At 42.5% G+C, this 26,291-nt stretch overlaps 1 protein-coding gene across 4 annotated transcripts in view; it reads right to left on the bottom strand.

Moving 5' to 3' along the window:
* The window catches only part of CLCN4 (chloride voltage-gated channel 4), a 43,188-nt gene extending 19,517 nt beyond the window's left edge, over nucleotides 1-23,671 (bottom strand). Inside the window, exons 1-6 of one of the 4 annotated variants that reach the window (XM_026841015.1) lie at nucleotides 23,538-23,645; nucleotides 15,992-16,116; nucleotides 13,727-13,873; nucleotides 10,733-10,884; nucleotides 10,296-10,395; nucleotides 4,451-4,638 (exon numbers count right to left, since the gene is read on the bottom strand). In XM_026841015.1, coding sequence (XP_026696816.1) covers nucleotides 4,451-4,638; nucleotides 10,296-10,395; nucleotides 10,733-10,876 — 432 coding nt within the window. In that variant the 5' untranslated portion in view covers nucleotides 10,877-10,884; nucleotides 13,727-13,873; nucleotides 15,992-16,116; nucleotides 23,538-23,645. Of the gene's footprint in view, nucleotides 1-4,450; nucleotides 4,639-10,295; nucleotides 10,396-10,732; nucleotides 10,885-12,317; nucleotides 12,441-13,726; nucleotides 13,874-15,991; nucleotides 16,117-23,537 lie in introns of those variants that run through there. The other 3 variants (XM_026841005.1, XM_026840997.1, XM_026841025.1) reach the window with 3 other exon arrangements.
* Nucleotides 23,672-26,291: the final 2,620 nt, after the last annotated feature.

Below are 26,291 nucleotides of genomic sequence, written 5' to 3'. Positions count from 1 at the left end.
GAGGCAACAAATTGACACAAGGGAGCTTAAGCCTTCAAACTATTTCCTCTAGCAACATGACACTACAGAATAAGAAAAAGAGATGAACCTCAGTGCATGAATTGGTACGAATCCTTCACCTTTAAGTGAACTCTTCCTACTGGATGCAATCCCAGCTGCTCAAGAACATCAGGGCCCCTGTCTTTGCTCTGCAGGACAGCAGCCTGGATATCAACATTATGATAAATCAAGTAGGAAAGCAGGCATTAATCAGTTGTAGTGTGTCCTCAGTTAACAGAGCTGGCCAAGCCCAGTTTCCAGTCGTAAAAATCCTAGAGCTGAAAAGTCTCCCTGTTTGCAAGCCTGCAAGGAATCAACCTTTAATGGTACCAATGCTTGATAGCCTCATTTTCCACTCTCTGCCCAACTGAAAAGACAATAGAAGAACCACTGCCCTTATCTTTATGGATATATTTGAAAGAAGGGCAATTTGTTAAGATGCTCTTGTGCTTGCTGAAGTTAGCAGCTGACTTTGCTGATAAGAGCAGAAGAGTAATATGATGCCATCCCCAGTGCCCTGAGACTAAGCAGTCATGGATCCCACCCGCACTTACAATGATTGACATTGATCTGTAGTAACCATTGATCTTTGTTGCTACAGCTGAAGACAGTCCCATGAATGTCTTCTCCTAGTGCTTTCAATTACAAACAGCTATGACAATATTTACTCTTCCTCTAGAGAAACCTCTGGATATGTTGCCCAGGGCAAAATTCTCCTGTCAGTGTGAACCTGGAGTAACTCCAAAAACGACCAACCAATGCCATTACCATAATCTGGCCCTACAAAGCTGAGCAAAAGCTGTAGTTTTGCTTCTAAATTCACTCGTGTCAAATTAACTTTGTTTCTTTTTACTTCTTTCACATCTCAGAAGTCATATGAAAACTACGTCAGATGGTTACTACAATCACATATACACCTACAGCATTGTGGCAGGACCCCACAGGAGTCTATATGGCCAGTTCAGTCTTATCTCTTGGGACAACTCTCACTGTTACGTTTTCCAGATATCTGGCATTCTGCAGGTTCAGTTGCAGAAGTTTATAATAATTATTAATAAGAAAACCTTTGGGAATGAAGTAGTAGTTACTCAGTATAGCAAATGGCTCATTTCTCATTCATTACATGCCATAATGAAGGCCCTGAATCAGTAGAAGTCTGAAGCATGTACACTGGAATCAGAGATCAAAAAAACTCATCAGCAGAGATGATCCTGCTAAAACCTCTTCCATTACTGGCTCAAAGGACTCACCCTGGCAGCAGTAGTAATGAAGCAAGTAGGGGAACTGAGTAAAATTTTGTATTTTAGTTTGCAAGACCAAGCAGTATGTTGGATCTGGTGTCAGTCCTGTTTAGGTACAAACAGAAACAACAACCCTCACAAACTCAGAATACTGAAATAAACCCCACCCCTCGGGATGCCATGGGGATCTCACAGCTTGCAGACTCCCTCCTGTGGATGGTACAGCAATGGGTATCCTCAAGGCCCTCAAGACTGACAGATTCAAGGCTGCAAAATTGGGAAGTGGGTTCCAGGTACAGAGGCCCTTCCTTGTCTTGCAGGTCTCCACTTCATGACAGGAGATCCAGAAGCCCTGGGATGGGAATCCAGTCCTTTGCTGGATCCAGTGTCACAAACCATGGAAGACACAGGGTCCTTTCCTCTAACCTGAATAGGTGTAAGGCACCAGAAATGGGGTTCTCAGCTCCAGTGAAGTTGAGGTTGGGACCAAGCTGGATCTGCAGAAAAGGGAAGCTCCAGGTCACCAGATATTGGCTAGAGATCTAGCTGAAGTGGGTGTCATCTGATGTGCTTTAACACATCCACTCCTCCAGTGAATTTGAAGTTTTGAAATCCTCTCTCATCAAAAATCTCTTCACCTGCTCTTTGAAAGCAGTTCAGGACCAGAGGGATGAAGAACCTAATTGGCCTACAAAACAGTGATTAGGGAAGAAAACATAGCCTGGTATGTGTCTGCTGTGCTATTATGTTTTCCATAATCATTTACATCAAGATCTGCTTTGGGCTTATTTTGTAGGAGGACTAGAATGAAAATATTTTTCAAGAAATGCCATAGGATATGTCACAATTCTCAGGGAGAACATATGTACGGGGTGTATCACAGCCATAAACTGAAAAAAACTCAAGAAAGAACTGATATAAATCTTAGCCCTCAAAATGTCAAATTTAGTTGGCTGTGATGAGAGAGAGTCACAGTCATGCTTTAAAAAAGAAGACATGTCTGACCAGAGTACCTTTAGGGAAACTGTTCCAAATACTTTTTGTCTAAAACATGCTCCAAACTAGTACTTCTGCGCTGTGCTGTTTTAGAGGGCTGTTATGCAAATGTTGGGCACAAAGTGAAGCAACATACAAAAAAACAAACAAAAAACCACACACACAAAAAAAAAAAAAGGCAAAATTATCCTGAAACTCAGTCAAATTCAGTATAATTTGATCCCTCCTAGAGTCCTCTACAGCTACAGGAATAATGCAAAACTTGCCCATATCATAAGCGTTTTTCTAGCAAACAGAATCATTACTTTCCATATTCACATTTTTGTTGGGCTTTGCCTGGGATTTTAATGTGACAATAATAGACAACTATATTATTAATATTTACAGTATTCATTGGGCCATGGCAGCCAGAAACCCACATATCTTAGAGGCCCTTTTGTTTTGAGAAAGAGCCTAAAACTATGCCAAGATTAACCTTTTTTTTTTTTTCTCCACTGTGTCAGTACACTAGGAGGCGAGAAGCACAGTCCGAATGCAGACTGAGTAAAGTTTCACAGTGCCCACCTAGATGATACCTTTCTTATAGGCCACAGCATACAAGTTGTGTCTGCTGATTTTGAGTAGCAAGTGAAAGCAATAAATTTTCCCAAGGGTATGTTCCATTTATATATTCCAGCTTTTCAGAGTAACAGCATGTCAAACACATGCACAGGATTTCCAAATCCCATAACAATTGTAACAGTCTCCTCTTTTTTTCCCTTCCCACATTTTTTTGTTCTCTTAAATTCCAACATTGCCACCAGCCCTGCAACTTTATACCAGGGTAGTATTTCTTCACTGTTACAAAGACACAACCACCCAAACCGTCTCTTGATGAAGACAGGTGCAAACCTAGCAAAGCTCTGCCAGTGGGAAGCTTGGAACCATGGACTGGCAACGGCACAGAGAGATTTTGCCTGTGATTAAATGGTGGGAATATTCAGGAAGAGAGAACACCCCACTACTTTCACTACGGTTAATCAGAACTATGGAAAATTGGGCTACACATTCACAGGCACTCTCATCTATTACTACTTGTACTGTAAACCTACAACAGAGAGATTGTCAACCATTTTTTAATTGCCTGGCTGGAGACGATTTGTCTCATGGAAGTATGTATTTTCTTCTGCTATTATTGAACAAACTGCATTACCAGATTATTTTTTTTTACTTAAGCCAGTTCTCTTCAAAGCCACATTTATCCCACCTCCATGTCATATTTAATTTTTGTCATATTCAAGCCACCTGCAGAACCAGGGAGGAGGGGGGATTCAAGACAATAATTCTGCCAAAAATATCTGAGTTGTGAAGAGGTCAATATATTGAACAGCTCAGGTTGAAAACAAACCATCCTTTTTTGTACTTTTTATAAAAGTATTATCTGCTAAGAGGAACAAAAAGGCTTCTTTTGATTGTCTTCAAAATGAAACTTTGACCTGCTTTGCTTTGAAACAGCATTCTTTGTATTTAAAATTACTACAATTTTGGAAAAAAAAAAAAAAAAGGAGGTATAGAAAAAAATCTTAAAATATGTTTCATGTCAGTCCAGAAGAGCTTTTTCCCTTCCTGTCCTCTCCCCCTGCAAATTTTTCACTTTGGCCATCTCCCAGGGAGCCCATTATTTCCCCAGCTTTCTGCGCTAGCTAAATATTTTGCTATCTGATAGAGAAACTGATTTCAAGAGTATAACAAGCAGTTCTTATGCAGCTCGCACTACTACTCACAGTATCTGAATACATAAAAACCATCTGCAATCCTAAAAAATTTACTCTTAAATGTATTTGTCAGAGATCATCTTTTTTGTCCCATAAAATTCTGTTTAAAAGAAAAAAATCAGATAGCAGCTCAGGTCCCCCAATGATTATGTCATGAGTCCTATGAAAAACTTTTGGTCTAGTACTGATAAAAAGAGAGAGCGATCTCACAGCTTTCCAATTTCCATCACACATGACACTGAAACAATAGGACCTCTTCCAAGTTAAGCAGATATAGCTTGTGGAAATGTCTTCTTTTGCAGTGTGCCCAGTTCATTATTTTCTCTTTCAGAGAAACTCTCTGGAGGGAACATCAGCAAGCATGAAAAAAAAGGCATTCCCCAGCCTTCTGTGACCCCAACCTAATCAGGTCTCCCGTACCTCAGACTGGCTTACAAGAAGTTCAGACCATTTCTGCCACTGGGGACATTTGTCCCTGTCATCGAAGGTAGTTTCATTAGATGTCCAGCAGCACTGCTCGTGGCTGTACCAGAAGGCAGACAGGCAGACACCCTCTTTCAGGTCTGTCATCCAATCCACAGCTAAATCTATCACTCCAGCTAACGTGCCTGGGAAAAGAAATGCAGAAAAAGAAACCGTGGCATTAAAAGATATCAAGTTGCAAGGAGAAAACCATGATTTGGGGAAGCAGCTGCAGTGTAAGCATGAATATACTGAAGAAGTGGGAACAACAATGAGTTTGCAAAGAAACAGCCACACCAACTTGCTGTCTGACCTTCAGTGCTCTCTCATAAGCTTTTATTTTAAATATTATCATTTTCATACTGACTGGCTGACAAACAGGGAAGGCGTAATCCTGTTGCCCGTCCCAGGCAGGTGCACCGTTTGGCTGAGCTAAGGAGAACTTCTATGAACTATGCACACACTGAGCAGCAGTTCTCAAGGCACACTGTGTATATTTCAGGGGTACGGGAGGAGGAAGGTACCATATGTTTTCCTACAGCCTTACTGGTCCCAATGCAGCAACCTTTTAGAAGGAAGATTCCAGTACAGAAATAATATAGATGCCAAATTCTGACTTATGAACTTAACGGAATGGGGCTCTCGATCTGCACATTCATCAGCGATCCAAACATCCAGAACAAAATTATCCTTCTAGACCTGTCTGTACCAAAAGGACCCTTGTTTCAGTTTTTCCCCGGTAACTACACAGAGCTACAGCGACACCCGGTGGCCACCAGCCACAGACACTGGTAAAATAGATGGGGCCAGATCCCAAGGAAAGAAAATCCCGCTTTTCTAGGGCATTTGCTCTGCAGGGATAACAACCTGCCCCAGGACCAGCACCCTCACAGCAGATGTGCCCTGACGGACGCAGCACCAGCAGGACGGGGAGGCTGGGGGCAGCCAGGCCACCAAAAGGCAGACCTTCCTCCTGTCCCTCGGGGCATTGTTTCTGGAAAGCGTTAAACCACCAACTGATAGGAAAAAAAGTCATGTAGTGTTTTCTAAACCCCTCTCACAATGGAAAGTAGCAGTCAACACTTTTACTGGTAATCGTTAATACAGTTTCAGGAAACTGTTAATGAGTTTGAACAGAAGTCATTGGTCATTTCAGTAGAACTAAAACATTGGGAAAATGTTGTGGAAAATGCAAATTGGTTTGCTTTTCTTTTTCCGAAACTTGTAGCTTTGTGAGTCCTGCTAAAAATGCAATTACATGAAGCAGGGATGGGGGCTGCTCCCCTTTCCCTGAGCAGCTGGGCAGACAGGTGGATTCAAGAGCCAGTGTATTTGATGTGGAAATAAAGTTTTCTGCTTTTCATTCCTGTGAAAGAGGGAAAAAACCCACAACATTTCAAATAATTCAGGCATATGTAACCTGTTTTTTTAATTCCACAGAACAGAAAAATCCTACAAGCGTTCACAGAGCCTTACACATATCTTCTCACTCCCTCAAGAAAAATACTTGTCACCACACTGACAAGTGATGTGACTTGTTTTGCAGGGACAAATTTTTGTTGTGTAGGAATAATCTGAAGAACTAAACAGATAGACTAGACAAGATCACAAAAAAAAAAAGGCTGCAGAAGGGAGTAATTATGTCTGTGCCAATTATTTTCCTTTATGAAGATGTTGGCTTTCTCTTGCTTACTCTTTTCCATTTTCCCAAGTTTCTATGGAAACAGTGAATCATATTCTTAGATGATGATAAATCACTGTGTTGCTACTAACGTCAGCATGCGTAGCTTACTGAGTTTTGCAGTAAACTCTAAATCCTCCTCCAATTTTCTGAAATGAAACTTTATAGTTTCACTTAGGAAATAGTACAGAGAATTCTTAGCCCTTGGCCATTAGCACCAAATGATGTGCCTCCTACATCTCTTGATGGACCTTTATCACCCTCTGCAGTTACCCCAGTCTTCAAAGCTCAAATCACAGTTATTCAGCCAACTGAATATTAATGATACCTAGCAGAAGGTGCAAAGGAAGGCAGATTTTTGAATGTTTTTTTCCCCAATAAAGTTAATAAATAGAGTGAGGAACAAATACTCAGTTCTCTAATACAACCAGCTCACATGCACCACAGTGCCTCTAGAAAAAAAAAAAAAAAAAAAAAAAAAACCTTTTGACAAATGCTTTGGGGTCCACACAAAGAGGAAAATGCTACACGCTTTACAGAGAAAAAAATCTTGCCGAATAAGAGTGCAATAGCTAATGCTTCACAAGTCAAGTGACCAGGGCTAGTATTTTTTCAAGTTCTGAATCGCTGCAAATTTAAGTTAAACTAATGGAAGCTGCAGAGTGTTCAGCATCTCAGAAAGTCAAGCCTCTAATTTCTGGTGCTTATCACAGCTGTCTAGACATCACTGCACCTCTGCAATATAGCATAAGTTTATTTCCCTACATCTCTCTTCATCAAAGGAACTGAATTTGTTCCTTCTTCCATGTAACCTCCTGCCTGGACTGAAAAATAATGAAGTACTCAAAGCCAAGAAATGCTGAACTTCATTTTAGATATTAGCCTTTTACCTCCCTCCTTTTTCTTTGGTTGATGATGGCCAATACTCATTATTTACAATGCCCTAATGAGAATGCTAAAAGTTTGCTTTGCTTTGAAATCATATTTTTCCCAATCCACTTGTGTCAGAAAAGTGCATCACCTAAGTGGCATGGCACTGAATTACAGAGACTTTTACACATGCAGCTTCAGTACTGGAGTGTTTCAGTGTTAGTACAATAGTACTTTTTGTCACATAGCTTTAGAAAACACAGACTCTTTTGCTGATAAATAGCATCCACCTTCAGCTGGCTCATAATGGTTAGGTTGTGGGATGGCCACTGGTTTGCAGGCAGGATGGGCAAAGTAAAAACTCAGAATTCCTTAAAAATGAGTGCTTAAAAATTTGGCACTCGCACCCAAAATTTTTAGGGTCATTTCCCCATACATTGTTTTGTATTTCTCAAGAAAGTGTACAAACTTTCTGACTGAGACAGGCCCAGGTAGTATCTTTGTCTGGAGCATCCTGTGAGCAGTTTCCATCCGATTTTCACACCAAGCACCATTCATGGGTGTTACATGTTGGACTGTGGCAACAGCGAGGGGCTCTGCTCAGGCTAAGTTACATGTGCACATTCACTTGTGAAACTTTAGTCTGATCTCATACAGCTGCTGTTACATTCTTAATACACTTCAGCATTACTCTAAACATACAGCTCTAACTCTGAAGCTGACTTAGCTGTGAGCAGGAAGACAGAGAAGACCCTCTCAAGAGGTCTCATTCCCATCTATGCTTTTTCTGGCACTAATGATAGATGTGTGTCCAACGACACTCCAAAAAAGGTATGAGTGAGGGCTACTGCCAAACAGGATGGTCCTTTCCTTCCTCCCTCCATCAATTCTTTTCTGTCAACAATACTCTGATTGCTTGCGGCCCTATGGTGACCAACCCCGATGAGCCCACTGATCAATTCAAAACTAATCTGGTCAAAACCCACTTTTTCTGTCAGGTTGATCCTATATCCAACTCCCCTGTGCAGATGCACATGCACAAGACAACAGGGCCTGGTGACAGGGACAGCGGAGGGCAGGAATTACTACTTTTGACCACATCACCTTGCACTGGCTGTGGAGGTGCAGCTTTTTCAGTGTTGCAAAACCTGAAAGATTCAGTTGACTAGATGGGTGGGATTTAGGCTTCTAGATCAGTTAAACTCACATCCTGGGCTTAGGTAACTAACTCTTCCTTTAGAAACACATGGAAGCCCTGCCATCCCCTTCCCCAGTAGTCCCACCTTGCTGCCCTCCATCCCCAGCACAGGGGCAGGAGGGGCAGGGTGCTCTGCAAGACCCTCACACCCTTGGTACTGCTGCTGCTGCTTCCCTCCTCCTCTCCCACTCCTTGTCACATCCTCTCCTTGCCCCTGGCAATGCCTGGGCTCAGCTGCCTAGGAGCTCACCCAGTGTCCTTGTGGCTGAGGCAGGCTGCTCCGCTTGGAGCAATGGTAGCTTCTGCCTGTTCAGCAGGGAAAGAGGGACCATGAAGGAGCTAGACTAGTCCACACAAACCTGTGTGATCATGCAGATGCCCTCGTGGCAGGCCAGCTTCTGTGAGCAGGCAATATTTCAAATAGAGAGGGAAGTTATGTGAAGTACCTCGACTGCACCACCAACCTCAAATCTTCCCTCCCCAAACCTCATTAAGAAACCTCATCAATAATCGCCCCATTCATCAAAGAGGTGTTGACCCCTCGCTGAGGTTGAGATGGTGGCTGTCCCAGAAATGCTGAAGGCACAGAACACATGTCATTTCAACAGCAGACAGAAAGAGTCTACAGGGCTCAGCCCAGATCATAACCATGTAGGTAATTTTTGTTCTCTAGTTGATTCACATGTCTTTGCCCCACTTTAAAAGCAGACTAATTTGATTTAACTCTCTGAGGTAAAATATGATGCTCTGCACCCGTGTCACTGAAAATGTTGCAAAAGCTAACACATCTCATCTGCAGCTTATCCTCGACCTCTGTATCCAAGCTGGATGTAACAGCATTAGAGCTTATCAGAGGTCAGCAGCTCTGGCTTTCAACAACCTTGAGGATTTCAGAATGGTGTTTCATTGCAAACTGGAACTGAAACAAACCTTGGATATTTTTACTGAAATGGGAGTGTGTGAGTGTATACCATTCCCTGTATAAGTGAGGAGATTACTAATCAGCTTGTGGGAGGTCATTAGAGCCCTCATGGGCTTGCTCTAACTTTATTTGCAAACAGAATTCTCCATCCCAAATGAGGCCAACCTTGGCCTTCAGGCAGAGTCCAGCAGCCCTGGCAGCCTGTAAGACTCTCTTTTCATCTCACCTTCCCATCAAACCTTTTGTGGAAATAAGTGTATCTCTACAAAATAACATAATTTGCCAAAAATGTCACTTCAGCAGTGTTTTCTCAAGAACCTTCTCAGTACTTCTGAGGCTCCTGAGCAACTGTAATAAACATATTAACTTGACAGTTGGTAAGCTGGAAATTCACACCATTTGGAAATTGTGAAACTTTACATCATGCTTTTACCAAGCAGCGTGATACAACAGCACCCTGACATCACTGAAAAAGCATTAAAAAATGGCAGCTGTTTCAACTTGGTAAGAGAAGTGTAGCTTTCCAAGTTGGAAGATGTGCTAAACTGGGCAGAAGACAGGAGCAATTTGGGAAATTAATGAATTTGCCATATGAGTTTGAGCAGGCTGTTAAATATGTAATGTCTGTCTGGCCTGGAAGCAGATCTGAAACAGAGTCTGAAACTGTATTTTCCCTTCATGCATATATAAAGAAGATAACCCAGTGGATATAGCAATTGACAAAGCTCCCCTTTGAGTGTCCACAACTAACATTTTCCCCACATCATAGTACCTACTTGCAGAATTAAAGTAACTGAAGACAAGAAAAAGAATTCCTACCAATAAAACTGACTTCTGTGAATTAAAGATTCAGAAGGTCAAAGTAGCCCATTGAGTGTAAAGCACTCAGATGCATATTTCCAAAAGCAGTAGAAGAATCCCCACTAGTGAACAACATTGTTTCTAGGTCAGCACTCAGCAGGAGACTTTGCAAGTGGGTATTTTTATGAAGCATAATAACTGCATGGATGCATAGCCGTCTTTTTACCTTGAAACATCAGCGGAGAGACAATGAAGAAGAGAAGCAGATGGCACTGCAGCAAACTTGGATGAGATGGTTTCGGGCATAACTGTAATGCTAACACACACATACCTGCCAATAGTCCTATGAGAAGCATTACAACCCATCCCGACCAGGCATCCAGCAAACTTTTGATGAACTCCCATATGGATTCCTTACTTTTGCTTGTAATCTGAAATTAAACAAATATAGAGATATGTTGTTAATTCAGGCTGACACAGTTTTAGTGTATAACGTTTAAATCAAAAAACTTTTAACCTTCTAGAAGATATATACAATTACTCTGCTTCCCCCAGTCCCAATCAGTTTTTAAAGATGATCTGCTGATTAAGCTGCTGGAAGCCCTTTCATATTTACAAACTCAAGATATACCACATCCATATTTTCAGAAGACCTCCTCAAGTCATAGAACAAATTAGGAAGCTATACCTTTGGAAACTGCTTGTTTTTCTCACCACCAGGACGGCTGTAACCCAGGGACTACGATATATCAAAGCCGATGCCTTTACCTTTCTATGGCGGTCAGTGTCACGTGATTTCTCCCTCAACCAGTCAATGGTGTGGAAATCTTCGTAAGTCCCAACATCAGGGAAAGGCTCATCCAGAAAATCCATCAGGTTGCCAGAACCGTTCATGTCTCCTGCATTGACCATATTAGGGTCTGCATGTAGAAGAAAAACCAGTATGTCAATGAATTCATGCAGCTTTGCCAGACATTTCAGAATCAAGTTTTCCAAAATACCTCCACAAACCACAGTCAAGAGAGCATGAGTCAGTATCTCGTGGGCACTTACTGAAATCTATGCATTGCCACTAGAAAAAGTATTTTGCTGAAGACTACTTCAGCAGCTTAGCAAACATTAAAAAGCACATGCAAAAGGCACAGTGTCAAAGTGCATAAATACCACCTTTCCTGAAAACAGCCTGAGAACCCAGGATGTTTCTGGACATTTCTGCAATGATATATCCCGATCACATGTTGGAAGAAGTTCCCTGCCTGCAGTGAGGTCATCAAGTGGACAAAGTCACCAGCTCAGAAAACAAATGAGAATACACTACAATTTACCATCCATCATGAACTGCAGATCTTACATCGTACCATTAGTCATAACACTGCAGTGTTGTCTAGTTTTGCATACTCAAAGCTCCCTGCTTTAATCTTTTTTCCTCCCACTGCTCAGAAGGCAAAGCTCAAGATCACAGTACGTCTGCTCTGTGTCAAGTCTGGAAATGCAGTATCTTCTTGAAATTTAAGGGCAGGAGCAAGACTATTCTTGGGAGAATATGAGTGGTTACCTTCTGTCCCATATATAAACTTTCCAAATTTGCTTTTAAGAAAGCAAGGGGAGAAACAGTCACTACATTTCCTGCTAGAGCACAAGAGGAAATGTAAAGATGCCTATCCCCAATCTCTAACAAGCAGTTACCAGATGCATTTGATGGTTAAAAAGGACATCAAAGTAGACAGTGAAATAATATACACTTTAGAGTATGGTGCACAGGCTGAGCAGACATTTTCAGCCCAGCAGGTTTTGGGGGCATGTTCTCTGGATTTACAGACAACAGATATGAAAGCAGAGAAACATCCATGCCCATTGCTCTGAAGCCCTGGAATTTACACCTTGTTCATGCAATGCACATAAGCAAAGCATGAAGAAGTTTACTCATAACCACCATACCTCTCTTTCCTACAGGGAGCTCAGCAACATCTGACTAGGTGCAAAAATGAATGTCACCTCCTTTAAAGGTCAGGTCCCAAAGTAGTCGCTAATATGACAAGCTCCAGAAATGGCTGATATCATTCCCAATGAGAGGAGCATTTAGCAGCATGAGAATATATTAAATGAAGTAGTTCAGACACACAGGGTTGGATTCATCCAACTTAACTTCAGACATCTGAAAGCTTGGTGTCTGGACTGTAAGAACCATATAGGCTGCCTCTAGAGACAGAGAAAGATGGTGTAAGGGGGGTGTGTGTGTGGGGGGGGGTGTGTGTGTGCCTGCTCCTTTAAAGGTATCTGTTCCTTTTTCAATGCAACAAGTGATAGTAAGAAAAGGAGAAAGCCATGAACAAGAACACAGAGGGACACAAACCTGATGCAAATTATAAGGGAGGCGTGATGGGAACCAAACCTGGTCAGTCACAGTCACTGATGAGGGCATGTGAGAGTGCGAAAATGTCTATTCCAGTGAGGTTGTCTGATGGCGGACCTTGTCATTTGGGAAACTATGGGAAAAAGAGGGGAAATCTGAAACAAAATACACAGACACACAGACGTGACAAAGCAAACATGGAGACCACGACAAGAAACAAATCTCACCACTCACACTAACTGAAGAGCTATTAATTGTGTGTGTGTACCTCTGGGGTACATGCTCAGCTTTGCTATTGGTTGAATCTGCACATGGGAAAGTGACAGCCATGTTCCCCGGAGCGGACAGAGACCTCAGGTCTGCAGGATGGGCTCCAGAAGCTGGCAGGACAGTCCTGGGACAGGGTGGCTGGAGGAGGCAGCTGTGCACTTCTACATCACTTAAAGCATTGCTCTAAAGAGTGATTATTCCCATCCATACTAAAATAGATGTCCTGGGAAACAGGGTCTTCCAGAGAGTACCTAGGGTTTGTAATCTTAAAAGGCAAATTTAGAAAAAAACAGCTAACAGGGGGTTACAAGAAAAAAAAACATGTGAAAACACATAAGAAAAAGTGGGGACAGATACAGACTTTAGGGGTTTTATAGAACTGCCTGTGCAGAGACTGTAGCTCCTTGACAGACACAAGACAACTTTTGCAAATCACTGGTAAGCCTAGCATGGTACTAACGACTGCTACCCACTTTCCTCCATCAAGTAGCAAAATGAGGCTTGGATGAGTAAAGAATTTAGATCTTTGAATCTGTGAGAAAGTTTCCCAATTCTGTAACTGGAACAGACACAAATATGTCAGATAAGCTTTTAATCAACTGTTCATACACCCTGCTGTTCCGCTTGGCCCTCTTTATTTACTGCCTTTTTTTTCCCCTGGCCCCCTTTATTTACTGCGTTTTTTTCCCCCCCCCCTCTCTATTTTCAACTGTTTTACTTCAAACCTCTCAATTTAATTTTTTTTCCCTGGTGGGGACTTTAGGGATGTAACAAGCGTGAATACTCAGCTTTGTCAGTGTCTGCTCTTTGCACTCCACGGGGTAGGACTTTTTGGACGACACAGACAATGTGCTCAGCACAAGTAGCTGAGAAAAGCATTATCTTACAGGCAACCAGCAGGTCACCATTATAATGCCATAGAAGCCCTTTTAAGTGCAGAAATCAAGCAATCTCCAAGCACCGTGGCACGTTTGTCTGAAAGAGAATCAAGCAAGGCAGCTGCAGCCTGGGGAAGGAAACCAAATGCAGAGCAGGTGTCCCACATGGCACTGCTGAGCACAAACAAGCTGCCGCAGGATTGAGGCAATTTAAGAAGCAGCAGGTAAGAGGAGTGACAATTGAGAAGAGCAATACTTCGCCAGACAGATGAGAGCACACTCCTACAGGTGCTAAGGGAAATTAGAATCTGAAGGTGAGATCCTGTGACTGACACCAGGGAGCTGAAGTTGCAAGCGCACCTTGAGTTCAGTGGCTTGTGAAGCATGACCGAGGGCTGGAATGGGAAACTGAAATGAGGTTAAAGGGTTAGACCATGCTATTATTTTGTAATGCTGTGATATTTTGCAGATCATTTACATCACTCTATTCTTCCCACACAGTGAAGAAGGACCTGTAAGGAACATGCAGTTCAGACTGCTTGCCTGCACGAAGCAGCCCCCCTTGCTACATAAACAAACTTCTGGGAACTCGAGCTGAAAGCATGGCAAGTTTTTCTTAATACAAGAAAACTACCCAACATGCTAGTTATATCACATAAAAAATAGCGCTTTAAGTATGTTGTCAGTGCCCAGCACATGACAGCATTGTGATGGATAATACCAGTCCAGACCACAAGTATGTAGGATAATTACAAACTCAGCCTGGATCTACTCCAAAAATGCATGCTACACAATACGTCCAGGGAGAGAAAAATGTGCTAGAAACCGCAGGGCCACAGAAGACTAAGAAAACAAACAAACTTTGAACTCTAGGTAGCAAACCAATACCTGGAAATTACACCTACCTGGATGATTATCAGCCTTAAAGTTCACTTCGGTTACTACTCTTTTGAAAGCAGAGATGTGAAATCAGATTATACAAAAAACAATTTTAGTAAATAAAACTTAGCTACAGCACTTTTGAACTGAGTACTACACAGTTCCCATCTTATGTCCTAGCACTAAGCCCCTTAAGTATCATTTTGTCTTTATTTTGCATTTATTTATCTCACCTTACTTCGGCATCTGAAATAGTTATCTCCAAAATTTATTTCAGGATAAGCCAACTTGCCCTCTTAGAGGGCAGTTCTGCCAGCAGAGCTAGAGACTTACACAAATAACTCAGATCTAGATATTATAATTCAACACACGTAACTTAAGGGCAAATTAATCTCATCTAAACATGAATTGTAGCCAGGTGTACTACAGCAATCCACTCTGATGATGGCAAAAGTAGAAGCATTTGTGGTGTGAGTTGTCTCATCTAGCATGAAAAATCTGCTCTAGACTCTGGGCACTAAATGTAGACTCCTTTCATAGCTGCTGAGAGGAAGTAAACTCTATTCAGATGCAGTGTACCTGATGCATTCTAGATATTTACATTAGAACGAGACAGATTGTTTTCCAGAAGTGCTAATTCTTGTTTACAAAGAGGCATCAGAGGTAGAAATCCATGTCTCATCCAATGAGTCCACTACCAATTCAAAACGAAAACACTGCAATACCATTACATTCAGAATTAGTAACAAATGCAACTCGTGGTCACTCTTAACACCTAGACATCTAAGAGATTTGGATACTCTGACCAAGTTTATACACTGAAAGGAGTTGAAACTTGCTGAATAAATGTTTTGACATATGTATTTTGTCCCTTTGCCATTCTGGGTCTTAGAGAGCCTTGCTGTCCTTTCCACTACTTTTGCAGATGCTGATGCAATGTAATTTGTGCAAGGGCAAACATTTAGTCCCCTATTCTTTTCCTAATAATTCCTGGAATGCCACCAGTTTTTCCTAGGGCAGACATCCAACATTTTCACTGAGCAGCCTCCTATGACTCCAGGCTATGCTCCATGAGAGGCTGCAGCCAGTTTGGAGCCCATCATCCTGTGGTCTCTTAAGGACATTTTCCTGGTTGCTTTGCCTTTATCAGCACTGAATTAGATCTGCTGTTTTATTCCCTGCAGTAGAGAGCCTTCTTCAGCTCTTAACAGTGAGCTCTCTTTTTTACTGACTAGCTTAGTATATCTACAAGTGAACATTTTTATCAACACTCTGCTTTAATAATCATGAACAGCTTCTTGCTAAAAACCAAATAATGAAACAAAGAAATCTAACTGAACTGCATTATCTCCTGAACTCAGAGGGTTCTGGTCAGCAAATTTCCCTGGATTTAGACCCATGCCAGACTACTGTGGTCCTGTAGATGAAACAAGGTCCTGGCAGGGATCAATTCACAAATCCAGAAAGGTCACAGTGCTAGACTGGCAATTGTGCCTCTTGATGGAAGCTTTCCTGGCTGCCACATAACCCCAGATATCTTCCAGAAACCTTGTGCCAGGCCAACCTGGTGTTCAGTCCCTGATCTCCCAGCTACCCATGCTTCATGTACAATATTCTGAAGCAAGCAAGCAAGAGACATTGCCTTACAAACATTGGAGATGTAGCACGAGAGCAGCTGGAGGTAAGGGTCAAAAGAGCAAGTCCAAATATTAGCCCATGAATCTTGGTGACTGTAGGAAGCCAGATAACTTTCAAGTATTCACTGAAGCCTCCTATGTAAAGAAATCAAAGAAGAGATTAATGCAAACAACCTACAGAAGCACGAGTGCGAACACAGTTTGCTGCCCAACAGGCTGGGACATGCCAAGAAGCACAGGAGGTACTGCATGGACTACAGGTTTCTTCTGTTGCATTTACCTACTTTTTGTTATTTTTTTTAAGAACTAAAAGGTATTACCATATTTAAGGTCACGTTTTTCTGCAGGTCTCACAGTGAGGAAACTTTTCATGTGACTGGGGCCAGCTGTATGATACACCGCAGCTTGGAACTAAGTTTTATAGACAAGCAATGAATTACATTTACAATGGAAATGCTGACAACCTCTCAGCTTTACAGCACTGTTTGCACTACAGCATGTGCAAATCTAAGAGCCACAGCCAGAAGAGCTCAATTGGTGAACTGACATTCTAGGTATTATGCTGACTGACTGATCAGATCTGAAAGGTATTTGACATGGCAAGCACAGACCAAAACATCCCATGGTTCAAAGAAGCTGAAAAGTATACTGATGGGAAACAACTAGCTGAACAGTCATCAAAGGAAAAGTCTTGGCCCTGGCCTATTGCTACTAGACATGCTAGTTCCATGCTACGTTCTCCTCATCCTGTTTTCTGTTTTAATTGGACACATTGCGCTGAGGCAGGCAGTACATTTTTTAATGCAATTCCAACAAGTTTCAAGTTACTTTCAACAGATCACAGTTACTGAATTACTTCAACACTTCAAATGAACATTCACCTACACACTTTCATCTGTATGCTTTTTTCCTTGAGGACAGTAGTGGGGTGGTTGCTGTGTGAAGCAGAACAGTACACAGACAGCAAAGCACACATCTTCAGTGACTCTTCCGCTGTAGCATAAGGAAGAGGTGAACCTGGCACAAGGCTGGGGGAAGAAAGCAGAAGCCTAAAGGCCAATTGCATGTTCCTCAACTCACATCTGTTTGGAGTGACTTTTCCAGGGCATCCAAAAGCATCATCTGTTCCACCTCTTCCAAATGTGGCATGAATTAGCCAACACACAAAAGCAGAATATAGCGTGTCTCAGGGCTTTTCTATGCTCTGGTACCAACATAATGGTAAAATAGGGCAGATGCTACTCCAGACACAATGCTTTTGAAGTGATTCATGGTCATTTCAATTATGATTTAACCAGAGTTGAGCATGCTACTGATCTGGTTGGTCAGATTAGCTGTGCTCATGACAGCAGGTACTGCAAAAACTGAGGAGCATGGGGACTGAAAATCCCTGGGATTTCTTTTCCATAGTACCTAATAATGAACAATGCAGTCTTGCTGGTTTATTAACTGGCAGTCATCAAAAGACCCCTTTGTGATGGCAGATGAGTTGTCACTTTCTATGCCCTTAATACTTGTATGGAGCATATAGTACCATATTCTCAGAAGAGCCAAGCATGATGCCCCAGCCTTATGGCCATTAACTGCTCAATATGACCTATCAAGCAAAGGCACCTTGTCTTGAGAACTGGGTGTTCTACCCGCATCCATCCACCCCCAGTCCCAAGAGATTTAGACCTAGTTGCAGAGGTGGATGCAGAACACCCTCTACCCAGGCCCTGAATTCAGGCAACTCAGAGGTCAGTGCTGCCCGCAGAGTGAGCTGAAGTCAGCGTTCAGAAAGTGCCATAAGAGGATAAGGTTGAAGGAGAAAGTTCCTAGAGCTGAGCACTGTTGCCCCACACATCTTCAGTACCACCTGGCCAGAAAAAATGGGCCTGATAGCTCAGGAAGTCAGCAAGCAAGATTATTAATGGGGTGATCTTGAAAGATGTAAATGAAAACTACAGAGAAATTATTAGGGGTGTATGTCTTTTAGGGAGGTGTCAGAGAATGAGGTCTGTTAAGCTTAGAGCCAGGAAGGCCAAGGGCAGTGGATGTAATTCCCCTTCCACCACCCACCATGTAGGAGATGATCTAGAAATGGTGATGTGACATCACACCCTACAGGATATAGGAGGCAGATAAATGGTTATGAAAGAGTCTTCTAAACAAGAAGTAAGATGCTGTTGGATGGGGATTTTACAAGGAAAAACTGTCTTCAGCAAAAGCAAGCAGGCTGAATCACCAGCAAGTTAAATAGGCAGTTTTCTGCAGGTTGAAAAATATCCATGGGCAATTTAAGTCTATTCACCTTAGAAGCCTCAGACTGAACAAGCCAACTGATTTATTGATCTTCTGTGTTAATGATGGTGTTTAAAGAAAAAAAAAAAAAAAAGTTAAAATGGTTTTGGATCACAGCAAGGTTCAGACTCCTGGAAAAATAAGAAAATGCTGAACCAAGTTACCAAGAAACACAATATGGCACATAAAAAGCAGAGAATAGTTAAATTGGGAAAATACAGAGGGAAAACTGGATATTAAAATTGGCAAATATCTTTCCTACAATTCAAGGACTAATTGCACATCCTCTGTATTTGAGTAAATAGCACTGCAAACCCTCAGATTCCCACCATGCAAGTGTGGGCAGGCTGCAGTATCGGAAACATTACTGTAAAATATTGCAGCATTTTACTGTATGGGCCCCACCACCACATATTAAGGAGTTTCCTGCTATGATAATGTGGGCAAGCTAAATACAGTCACATCTTTGATGTGCAGTTATACCCTGAGTAACCTCTATGGAAAAAATTATGAAGCCACAGCAGAGCTCAAAAAACACAGGGCACCAGATCACAGGGGAGAGGGCCTGGGAGAGAAGGGGAAAGCAGGATTTGGGATAAATGATGGAAAATTGAGGCACAAAAGGCTCCTCCAGACCAAACCACAGCTTCCAACTGCCCCTCCTCAATCACCACACATGGTCATGGGGGTGAGTGCAGAGGAGATAACACAGCTCTTTGGGAGTGCAGGCAAAGGGGGCAAGGGGGAACACGGGGTGCACCACTGCACCCTGAGAGCTGGTAACAGACTGTCAGGGCTTTCCAACCCTTCAGCAACAGCCAGACTCTCTCTTCTCTTTTTCTCCTCCTGGATTACCACACTTCTCATCCTCCAAGGGGTGAACGTCACACCAGTGTCCTGCTCACCACTTCTTCCCAGGACGACTCTCCCTTTAGAAACCAGTTCCTTTAAGTATGAAATATCATGTGTCTGGTCTCTGAGTTTTCTTGGAAAGTCTGAGCAAAATTAGCTCAGCTGCTGAGTTATGTCAGAAAGGGAAAAAAAATATCCCAGCTCTTTCCCCACAAGCTCCAAGTGGAATTTTTGCTCTCACATAACTCAAAATCTGCTCTGTATAAAAAAAATGCTAAACTCATGTCTCTGCTTCCAGTGAGACTTAAAGGTCCCTCCAATAAATTTAGCTGCTAGCATAGATGTCAGGGCTGTGGAAAGTGCAGGAGGAAAACATTACTGGCTCTGGAACATCCATCTGCATTTTTCAAACTGAGCTGAAACATCTCTATTAAAGGATGCCTCTCTGATAACAGCCCATCAGCTTGGGAAGATGAGCCCCATGGGCCTGCATCAACCCCACACACTCTTGCTTCTTGAAAGAAACAAAATTTCATAGAATCATAGGATGGTTTGGGTTGGAACGGACCTTAAAAATCATCTAGTTCCACCACCCCTGCCGTGGACAGGGACACCTTCCACTAGACCAGGTTGCTCAAAGCCCCGTCCAACCTGGCCTGGAACACTGCCAGGGAGGGGCTACAGCTTCTCTGGGCAACCTGTTCCAGTGCCTCACCAACCTCACAGAAAAGAGTTTCTTCCTTATATCTAATCTAAATCTACTCTCTTTCAGTATAAAACTGTTACCCCTCATCCTGTCACTACACTCCCTGACAAAGAGTCCCTCCCCATCTTTCCTGTAAGTACTGGAAGGCTGCTGTAAGGTCTCCCCGGAGCCGTCTCTTCTCTGGGCTGAACAACCTCAACTCTCTCAGCCTCTCCTCACAGGGGAGGTGCTCAAGCCCCCGATCATCTTTGTGGCCTCCTCTGTACCTGCTTGTGCAGGTCCATGTCCTTCATATATTGGGGGCTCGAGAGAGCTCAATGCAGTAACTCCAAGTGGGGTCTCACAAGAGCAAGTAGAGGGGAACAATCACCACCATCAACCTGCTGGCCACACTTCCCTTGATGCAGCCCAGGATACAGTTGGCTTTCTGAGCTGCAAGCACATATTCCTAGCTCACAGTCAGCAATTTGATCAGATAAAACTCAGACAGGCTTCAGCATCTGGGGTAAGCAACTAAACTTCAGGCTACCAGTGTATGCTTCATTTTCCTCTAGTCCCCTTCATCACAAAAAAGAGGGAATTTCCCTTCTGGAGCAGCTGGTTTTACTGCCACAGAGCTCCAAGCCAGGGCTGAAGGGCCAGAGGGGCTCTACAGTCTTCCTCCTCACACCACACACAGCCAAGCTTTGCAGCACCAGGTTTGGGTTTCCAGTGCTGTTGTCTCCTCACTCAGAAAATGATAGGGTTAAGGAGGGGAAAAAGCCAGTTCTTGGACTGCAAAAAAGGCAAATACATTCAGAGAGAACACAGTTGCACTATCAGAAGGGAAGTGCCCTGGTGTGTAGTTACTCCTAAAAAATTCTCCCCTTGAATGGGGTGTTTAATGGCATTAAACACACCTCTCACTGAAAACCTTTTTGAGCCTTCAGCTTGAAATAAAGCCGATAAACCTGCAGTTAGAAAAGCCATTAATCTGTTCTACCACATCACTTCTCATGATAGGAGTGCAGGCAGTGACTCATTTTCACACAGATGGAGAGCAACGTTTTCCTGTTTGCAGGACGCTGGTTTTTACTGCTGCTGCATTTGACGCCAATGGGCTGCACAGTTACAGACGAGTTACTTCACACTGCTAAGAGGAAGCTCCCCCACCTGCAAGATGGGGAAACCTTTTCTTTGGGGTGATGCTTGAGAGCAACACGTTAAAACTGTTTTAGCAATAGCAGCCTACCATAATCCTGCCAGAGTTCTCTTTTGGCATTAACAATTGTATGTGATTTTTTTGGTTCTGCTGGACTAGAAATGAAGAAATCTGAGACAACTCAATATCTGGTGTGTACATATGTGCACACGCACATACACACAAGTGAATTAGTCTCCTACTCTACAACCTGATCTCATTTCACTAAATGGAAAAATTAACACCCCCACCCCCTTGGGCACCCTGAAAGCTGCAGCCTGATGGCAACAGCAAACTGGAAAAGAACTGGTACCTATGGGCACCACACTGAGCTAAGAGGAGGTCAGACCTGAGACAGGCTCATGCAACAACACTGACCACCAACACACACGAGATGGCCCTGAAGCATAGGAGACGCAGAAGGGTGGGAACCTCCCTCTTCCCCTTGAACAAGCACTGGGCTACTCTCCCCTCCAGCCCAACAAACAAAGCCTTCACAAGGAAGCAGCTCCCAGACCGGGGACATTACAGCAATCCTCCAGAGATCCCGTTCACTCCAGGCAGGTGGGAAAGACATAACCCCAGGGCAAAAGCTCTCCTCCAACACCATCTCCTTCTTGTCCTCCAGTCCTCGATTACAAGCCACCAGCCACCACCTCTGAAGAGGTGCTACCTTTACAAGGCAGACCCATGCATGCAGGGGCTGAGCACTCGCGCAACCACGTGCTGGAGCCAGGGCATGGCACCCCAGTGCTGCTGGACAGAGAGCCCTCCTGATGGGGATGTTTCCAGGGTCACCCTTTTATACAAAGTAACTGTTAAAGAGCTTAAGTCCTTAATTTCTGAGTTGCCCCACCATACATTTAAGGCGGGCACCTGGTCTTTTGGTGCAGAAAAGATGCCCGACTCAAATCAGGAGACCAGGAGAACAACTGCCCCATACATATTTCCATAGGGCAGATCTGGGGGTGGGGGGGAAGGAACCCCTTGCACTTTTAAAACCCTCGTGTGGCAGCCCTGCTCCATACCACCTCATACAGTGACAGGTTTGTACTTCTGTCACTTTTGAGGCTGTCTTGGCAAAAAACAAGAGGTTCTGTTGAAGAAAAACAAAATTTAAATTTTTTTTTTCTTCAGTTTTGAAGAACCATTCTCCTTTTTAAATTCATTTCAATAATTCATTATATACTTCCTTTCTTTCCCCCTTATCTTCTGATCCTGACACTACTGCATACCTGATCACTGGAAACCAGAATTCACTTTTCACTAGCATGTACAACCTTCTTCAGCACAGGAGATCCAAAATCTCCTCCACGAGTGTATGGGTGCGCACACAGAGACACCAGGCCTGCAAAATTTTCAGATTTTTCCAATAGTGAGGAAAATTTATTTGAACAAAGAATGGGATTTTCAAGAGTAAGAAAACTTCCTGCAGACTAGGAGTGAAAAGTCACCTGACTCTCTGCCTGATGAAGCTGCAGCTGAGTCATCCTCTGTTCTCTGGCAGAGGCACAAAATTATTTATCAGAATTTTTTAAAAAGAAAAAAAAGGCATATTTGATTTTTCTAACTACTATAAGCTCAAAAATTAATTTAGTTTCTTACATTCTAACATTTCTATTAATTTTTGAAAGTAGTAAAATATTAACCCCCCCTAAAATATATTAAAGAAGCAATGCAGAAGAAAACCATCACAGAAAAGTCACCATTTTTTTCTCCACATGTATTCATGTCTTATGTCTTCATATATTATGTCTTCATGTATTTGTATAGAGTGCATAGTTAAACACCTAGACCAGGAAAAGAAAACAGATTCTGGGCTTTGGTTATATAAACACCAACAGTCCTAAAAAGCAGTTTAGCATGGATTTTTCACTTTTTGGTGATTGGCATTTTATGTAAGAAGTAAAAATCTGCTTATCTCATGTTCCTTCTGGAAAAGCATTTTCCATGCTTATACTGGATGACAAGCAAAACCCACCCTACCTTACACTACAGCAAATTACGCAGGAAACCTGTCGGACTAGGTACTTTCAAACCATGTCAGCAAAAACTAGTAAGAAAGGAAAAGCCTCTTTCCCCAAATACATCTACTAGCCCCATAAGCAAGTTAATCCTCATGACTTTATAAGCTTAGACACAACTATCTGTACAGCGACTTCCTTCAGGCATCCAGGAAAATAAAAAGCAGGGAATGCAAGCAAAACAGCATTGCTGCTCTCTCTCCGCATGGCTGGATGGCTGCTCACATAAATACAGAACTCAGCAGACACCCGAAGGAGCCATAGCAAAACACAGGGACAAAGGGCCTTCTTCAGCTTTAAAGCTCCATCTGGCAGCATTTCCACGGGAGATGTCAGCCGGGAGATCAGCACAGAGCCAGCAGGCAGCCTCTGCACCTGCAAACCCTCTGCTTGCAGAGGAACCGTGACGCTTTATTTTCCAGCAGAAACTCTGCCCGACAAAGCTGGAGCTGCAGGACGGCAGCACGAGAGCAACCAGCAAATCCGTTTTGCGAAGAATTCTGTTGCTTACCTGCAATGCAACATCATTTAGCCCCGTCCCAAAGATTTTAATAGCATCCTTCCTTGGATGGTATGGCTGCAAAAGCAGTGATGTCATGGGGAGGAAGCCGTAACAATCATGTGACTGCATCCTCCGTCTATAGGATATCTGATAGGACACGGGGCCAGAGGGAGATGCACCAGTTTGTAATCCCACAGGATTAAACTGTAAGCTTCTTTACCCTGCCCTACCTATTCAGTCACCATTACAACATGTGCTGCTTTTTTCCCCACTTCAGCCTGAGCTAATTATTTTTTTAAAGGGTTTGTGGATTTTTTTTTTGTTTGTTTGCAACAGCAGTAACGATCACATTTTTTTCATGGGGAAAAAGCACAGTAAGTATGCTGCTTGCACACCAAGAAGTATTCCTGTTGACTCTGTGGCAACGCCCAGGTGTCACATTTTCTTTCATCTGTATGAAATACGTAATCACAGCAGCTTGGAAGCGAGACAAACCACAACTCCACCATCCCTTGCATTTTTCATTCTCCCAGTGCTCCATTTCAAGCTTATCCTGACTGACTGGCCTCTGTCTTCTCTGTCATATTTAAACTCTGCAGGCTTACATCAAAGGTTTTGTCCCTGCTACCGTCACTTCTTCGTTTTCCCCACCATCCATGAATCGCTACACTTGCTGCCTTCTGCCTTTTCTTCAATGCAACTGCCACTGCTCGAAAGACCCTCTTCCCTGTGTGCCAGCTTACTTTTCCTTTTCAAACCTTCTGCTTAACTTTTCTCATCACATACTTAAAAACTAGAACATCCTAAAATGTTTTATTTAAAAAACAAACACACACCACCAAGACCCCCTCAATTACCCTCACTTTCACATTTTGGTTAATAGGGTATTACATCTCAGAACCGTATTTTTGAGGGATTGGGGGGTGGGGGTGTTGGTTTTGGTTTGTTTGTTGGGTTTTCTTAAATAATTTTATTATGCTCTACAATGTATTTAAATTCTACAAAATAATACTTTCCAAAATTCTGCTTGCTGAAATTTTGTACAAGCCATCAGAATCACATTGTGCAAGGCAGAGGCTGTAACTGTTCTTTGTGAAGATCATGTACGTGTTTGTACATGTACAGTGTGTTTTATTTCGGGACATTCACCTCATTGCTCATTTTCCTGTATTTGAATATTAGGCAGACTGGTTTTACCCTTAAGGGTATCCAGGGGTGTGCTTTGTATTACCAAGCAGATGCAACATCTAGGTATAGGGAGATCTTGCACAGGCACACATGAAAATATTCACAGGTGTCTGAAAGTGCACGCATGACTTCCCCACACTTCAAAGGCTAAGGAACACAGCTCTGGAAGACCTTTTTGTCCCGCCGTGTTTGAGCAGGTATTTATGGATGTGACAAGCAGGCAGCCTGGCCCAGCAAAGCAGGCTGGTGGATACAGGGCATACAAAAACTTTTTTCAGAATGGCTACACCACTTCTCCAAATCTTGTCTATAAGCTGAAGAAAGTTCCTGTACTACTTATTTCTGATACTGACTCTGATATAGAAGCCACATGTTGGATTTTATTGTGAAATTTGAACACTTAGCTTGCTTCACCTGAAGTTCTCAGAGCTTTCTGGAGTGAGGAGCATGAGCAGAGCAGAGATGCGATTATACCTTTCAAACACAGCACCACAGATGATAGGTCTCTACCACTCACAGCTCAGTAACAGCTCCAGGCCTATTACAACTGTGTCTGTGAAGTGTGGAAAAGTGATAGCAGTCCTAACTTCCTGCCAGTGTCTGTTCTTTGCACCTATTAAAATCAGTATTAATAGGCCAATTGAATTCTGTGAAGGAAGTTAAAACAAACACTGAGCATCTAATTTATGTTCTGGATAATGTAGCTGTAATTTTCCTTAATCAGTTTATAAGAGGTAAACACAGAAAACCGCAAGCAGCATTTAGTTGGTCAGACAAACATCTATACCTGGGAACTTCTGTGCCCCAAGACACACCCTGTAACACAAGCACTGTGCCCTAGACACAGAATAGTAATTTTGTGCAGTAACCAAATGAGCACAAGGGTTCAAATCCCTTTTTTTTCCTGGATAAACTTTCCTAAATTCACTTGCTAATTTTTCCTTGTCTATTGTCACAGCTGAACTCATCATGTCTCCTCCTGAATGTGTATTTTTAGTTGGATGGTCTAACTGCAAGCAAACTAAAAGGATAGAACTCCCTTATTCTCTATTCAAAATGTGATTCTATAACCTAGATATGTATGTTCAAATTTAAGAGATTATTAGAAACCATAAGAAAGCAGAAACAGCTCCTAAGAAGCTTTTAACTCTAAGAATACTGAGATTTTCCAAAGTGCAAGCAAATCACTTAAATGACATTTAGAGATTCCAAAACCAAATCATCTTTACTCTTTGGTATTTTCTTCCAGTGATACTCATTCAATTGTGTGGTCTCGGGAAAAAGAAAATCCTTTTCACATCATGTTTTGGAGAAGATTGTTCTTGCTTTTGCTAGCCTGCAGTTTCTCAAGCAATACATTTGTAAATACATTTTTCCTCCTCTCAAAGATATATGACTATAGTTAAAAAGGAGACTGAAGTCAAAACAAGCTGTAAAGTGCCCTCTTCCCTAAAAATTCAACCATCAGTTTTACATCTGCTGAAAACAAAATAGGTAGTTCATCTAATTCATAAAAAAAAAAAAATAGAGTTTGCTCTTTTTATACATCACTTACCTTTAAGTCTTCTGAAGTGC

This window comes from Athene cunicularia, assembly GCF_003259725.1.
Source record: "Athene cunicularia isolate RWA chromosome 1 unlocalized genomic scaffold, athCun1 chr1_part1, whole genome shotgun sequence".
Lineage (NCBI taxonomy): Eukaryota > Metazoa > Chordata > Aves > Strigiformes > Strigidae > Athene > Athene cunicularia.
Note: the sequence above shows the minus strand (reverse complement) of the source record. Positions and strands in the feature narration are given on the sequence as shown.